Below are 5,196 nucleotides of genomic sequence, written 5' to 3'. Positions count from 1 at the left end.
CCCCAGTTAGGGACAGGGAGTCAGGAAAGATGGGAGCTGTTGGTGGTGAAGAAGAGCCCAGTAACGGCAGCCCAGCAACAGCCCCTGAGGTGCCAGGCCATGGTCATGGGTGAAGCTGGCCCCAAAACCTTTCCTTTTTCCCCTCAGAGAAGTTGAAAGGTTTGTCTCCCAATGATTTTGCCACATGGTTTTTCAACACCCGGAGCCTTTGCCAGTTTCCCGGTGAGACCTGTTTATCTCCATTCTGGAGTCTTAATGTTCAAAACAAACTTCCAGACAAAAGGATCCTCTGCTCTGTGGTTCTCAGCTCCATTCTCCTGCAAGGACAGAGTCAACAACCCTGATCCCCTGATGACTTTCACAGCCACGTCCACAGAGAATCCCACCCCCAGCTTCCTCCTGCGTCTTTCCCGCTGCCTCTGATTGTTGTGGACATCCTCAAGGGCAGAGTTTGTATAGCTTATTTTAGCCCCTTTTTTCCTATCCTCATAAACTATGCAGAGAAAATAAGATTGTTCCCCCAGCAGATGTTATTTGAGCCTTATAAAGTGGCCCAAGACCCAGTGATCTCTTCTAAGAGGTGAAATCATCGGCATCTAGCTGGATATATTATCAAAAGGAACCCCAGACAAGAAGAATTCATTAATGTCATTAATTGATGAATAATTAATTCATTAATTCATCAATTAATTTATCAATTAATCATCTGAAAATTTTCAGGCATATTTTCGTGGCCACCACTCTGTGGAAAAGTCCAACAGATTTTCATAAGTAAAAAATGACAGCATTGTCACTGAGGGCAGGTATAGGTGAGGGGTGACACTACTAATTAGTAAGCATCCAGCCTTCATTTGTCATGCATTACACTAAAGCCTTTAATACATATGACAATCCAAAAGGTAGGCACTATGGCTGTACCCTTGTACAGATGAAAACTTTGAGGCTTATAGAGGCTAAGTATCTTCCCCAAAGTGAGGCAGCTAGAAAGTGATGAAGCTGAGATTAAAAGTCAGGAAGGCTGGAAACGGCACCTAGGCTCTTCCCCAGGCCACCATCGGGTTTAGCTAATTTATGTTTTGCTTAGTTAATTGTCTCCCCACTGTCCCAGAACTGGATTTATGCTTATGAGGTTGGAGTTCTTTATATTTCTTTATTTTTTATTTTTTCTGCCATCATCCATTACTGCATAGAGCTCTTGTCTGTCCTGTTCTCCACGGTATCCCAGAAGCCAGCACTGGGCCTACCACAAAGTAGACCCTTGATAAATAATTGCTGAGTGAATGAACTAATGAATGAATATCATGCTTTTATTTGACTATTTCCTATAATTTGAAATTTTCTGAACATTGAGGCTTTGGGTGATAACTAAATATGTTCATGGAATAGAACAGTTAATTTTACATGTCTAATTTATCTGAACTTTCTCCCAGAAAAATGTTTTTCCAAGCGTTAGAACCTAGCAAGTTACCTGCAACTTGGAAATTGAATAAGGAATACCATCTGAAAATGTAGAGGACACATAAAGTGGAATAATTTAAATATTTACTAATCACTTATGTTTTCAAAGCTATTTTAGGCCTGTGCCTTTTTCAATAGCAAAGAGCTGTCTATGAATTACCTGGCGTGCTTGTTTCAAATGCTGAGCAAGGGAGTCCAGGGCCTGGGAATCTGCATTTTGGAGGTATCTCAGGCGTTTATTATCCATACAAAATTTTGAGAATGACCGTGAGGACATTAGGACTATTTTTATCTCCACCCCATCAGACAAAATTCTTTTTTTAAAAATTGTTATTATACTTTAAGTTCTAGGGTACATGTACACAACTTGCAGGTTTGTTACGTAGGTATACATGTGCCATGTTGGTTTGCTGCACCCGTCAACTCGTCATTTACATTAGGTATTTCTCCTAATGCTATCCCTCCCCTAGCCCCCCCATCCCCCAACAGGCCCCAGTGTGTGATGTTCCCCTCCCTGTGTTCATGTGTTCTCGTTGTTCAACTCCCACTTAGGAGTGACAACATGTGGACAAAATTCTTAACAAGCTATCAAATGTGTTTCAAATCCATTGATCCTTAGGTTTATCTAAAGATTCTTTACTCCTGATCACCTCTTGAGGTCATGAGCCATATCCACTTTTTCCTCCCTGCGTGAGGTAGAAACATTGTATTTATCTAAAAGCATTGCATAAAAACATTGTATTTACCTTTCCCCAATTTTAATAGAGCAGTTATCTAATCTTACACTGACATCCCAGACTCTAGTGCGCTGAGCCACTCTCATATAGGATCAAGCTAGAAGTTAGAAGATCTGGTCCGGTTCCGCCACAAGATGCTGTGTGTCCTAGGCCACGTTGCCCAGCCTCTCTGACCCCCTGTTTCCTTGTCTAAGCTGGGGCTGTGAGTGTTCACAGCCTTTTGAGTCTGCACATGCTCTAATTGGAGCCATACTATAGACAAGGATCATGTACCCTCTCAGTCTTGTTTTTCAGCACTCAAAAGTCACACTTCTATGATCATGAATTAGGTTCAGAAAGTGACAGAGTAAGTAGTCACAGGAATGTCAAGAGCGCTACCCCACTGAATCAATTGTGACCAAAAAACTTTGGAATATAAACTTCTACAATACACACCTATAAGATATAATTACAAAAAACTTGGGGGAAGAGTTAGTTGGCCATACAAAAACTAGGGTGGACCTGTGAGGCCACATACCTGCTGTTCTCCTCAGATGGGGAAGTGTTTCAGGGTGGGGCGCCTAGGCAATCTACTCTTAGGACTGTGTAATATTAAACCCAGAAAATGTCTGGGTTGATCTGTCAACAAATATTCATTGGTAGCTACTATATGGCAGGCCCTGTTCTAGGTATTGGGGGCCTGTAGTGAACCCTACGGACAGACCCATTCTTTCGTGGAGCTAACATTCTCGTGGGGAAGAGAGGGTAATAAACAATTCTAATGATGAATCAGTGATAGGGGATAAAGGGAATCAGTGAGGGAAGAGGGGATATAAATGCCGGGAGGCTGAAGGAGCCCCTTACGTATCATCCACTTGTGCAGACGCCATATTCACAGTTGAGAAAGATGAGGCAGCGACGGTAGTGACCGACTTGAACCTAGACTGCACCAAGCTTGCCAGCAGCAGGGCCGGATGGAAACTGTTTTCCTGCAAAGCCAGGCTTTCCTTCACAGCCCCTTCTAATGATGTTTCTTTTCCTATCATTGTCGAGCCCTTAGACCCCAGGATCGAGGGAGGGAAAACAAGCGCTCAAGCACCCCCTCGTTGGTCCCAGGACACAGGGTCTCGTCCATCCCCCATCACACCCCAGGGCCCAGGCAGAAGCCCGGCGGGGCGGGGCCTCGGACACGCGCCGGTGCGTCCAGCAGGTGGCAGCAGCGAGCGGCCGCGCCCCCCGCGCTGCCAACCCGCGAGCCCGCATCATGGATGTCGAGCTCTCCTATTTCGCATTGCTAGCCCTGGAATTCGAGACCCCAGACGAGGACCAGGATTCATGAATCAGTCGCAGGGGCCGGGGCAGGGGCCTCTGGCTCCCGACACTGGCCGAGAGGTGGGTTCCGGGGCGGGTCGCTGCTCCTTGAGGCCGGGCGGGGACGCGCTGCCCCCGCCCTGCCTCCCTGTGGTCCACACCCCCTTTGGGCTCCGGAGCCGCTGGGCAGGAATAGTCCGGGGTGCGCGCGAGCAGGCGCTGCCAACCCCACTTCTGCCCGGGATTCTGATCTGAGGAGCAGGAGGACCGGGGCGCCGGTGTCCTGCCGCCTCTTCCTCCTTGCTCTCACCTGCGCCTATTAGTCCACGCGCCTTCAAGGCCAGGGGCTACAGCCCAGACAGAGAGGGGACAGCAGAGGAGAGAGAGCACCTGAGGATACAGAGCTGGCACTGGACTGCCTTTTCACCCCCCAGGTGATGAGTGAGGTTCGAAGAACGGAAGATTTAAAAAGCAGCCGGGGCCTCCGTATTGAATGAAAGACCCAGTGCAAAGACATCACCATGAACACGAGCAGTAAGTGGATCCTCCTCTCCTTTGCCATGGGAACAGGGGTGGGGGCGGGAGGTGAGGGAGCCTGCGCTCGGGCTGCCTGGAAAGAGGAAGGAAGCCTGGCATCTCTGGACACATGACCCCCAGGCTCCTTTTTGGTGCTTTCCGTTCTCCTTGGCAGAGGGATAGCTTCATGACTCTGGTTTTTCGTGATAATTTTGCCAATATTTTATCAGCGGCGCCGGTCGCCTCTGCTGGGAAGGCTGCTTGTCTCCTTCTAGCACTGCCTGGGAAGGCCTAGGAAGCAGTGTGTGGCCATTGTCTGACTGTGGGGGCTCTGAGGAGACCTCCCTGCACACCTCTGGAAGGCACTGCCTGTCCCAGAGGTGGGAAGAGCAGGGAAGCTGGCCTGTGGGCAGGCGGGAGGGTAGGTGGGTGTGGGCAGGCAGTGGGCTGGGAAACCGCAGTTTGATAAACAAATCATCACCAGGCCACCTTTGGGTCTGGAGATTGTGAAAGATCCAGCTCCGGAGTGCCTGCAGCCCGGTGGGCCCAGGCACTGGTTTCTCTATGTACTTGCAGGCTGGTTAGTTATCCTTGAGAACAAGAGGACAGGAACAACCCTTTGGCCAAGGGCTCTAACATGCCAGAGGCAACAACTGCTTGCAGAGCCAGGACCAGATATTTTGCTGCCAGGTAGGGCCTCAGCTACTGAGAATGCAGTCCGAAATTCAAGAAGGCATAGTCTATTTCTCTTCAATGTAGCGCTGTGACCTGGGAGGGCATGTCTCGGTTCCAGACTCACTCTCCCGCCCTCTTGTCAGCTTGGCCTGTCTAGGTTATTCCAGCATTGCATGGGGCTGTTGAACCAGAGAACCCCTACAAACAGTCACTTTCCTGGGTCTATGACTTTGTTATCAGTCCCCTCTCTGCATCTCAGACTGCTCGTCTGTATGATGAGAGAGGTTGAATTAGAAAGCCTTCTAATCGGCTAGGCACCGTGTCAGATGCCTGTAATCCCAACAGTTTGGGAGGCAGAGGCAGGTGGATCACGAGGTCAGGAGTTCGAGACCAGCCTGACCAACATGGTGAAACCCTGTCTCTACTAAAAATACAAAAATTAGCCACGCGTGGTGGCATGGACCTGTAATCCCAGCTACTCAAGAGGCTGAGGCAGGAGAATTGCTTGAACCTGGGAGGC

The 5,196-nt window shown here is 48.8% G+C and overlaps 1 protein-coding gene across 1 annotated transcript in view; it reads left to right on the top strand.

Annotated features, from left to right (window-relative positions):
* The first annotated feature begins 3,395 nt into the window (after positions 1–3,395).
* The window catches only part of ABLIM3 (actin binding LIM protein family, member 3), a 119,359-nt gene continuing 117,558 nt past the window's right edge, over positions 3,396–5,196 (top strand). Inside the window, exons 1-2 of the mRNA XM_011985391.1 lie at positions 3,396–3,566; positions 3,920–4,019. Coding sequence (XP_011840781.1) covers positions 4,007–4,019 — 13 coding nt within the window. The 5' untranslated portion in view covers positions 3,396–3,566; positions 3,920–4,006. The remainder of the gene's footprint in view (positions 3,567–3,919; positions 4,020–5,196) is intronic.

Source organism: Mandrillus leucophaeus, unplaced genomic scaffold (genome assembly GCF_000951045.1).
Source record: "Mandrillus leucophaeus isolate KB7577 unplaced genomic scaffold, Mleu.le_1.0 Scaffold282, whole genome shotgun sequence".
NCBI classification, from domain to species: Eukaryota; Metazoa; Chordata; class Mammalia; order Primates; family Cercopithecidae; genus Mandrillus; species Mandrillus leucophaeus.
This window is presented reverse-complemented; position numbering and strand designations above follow the sequence as displayed.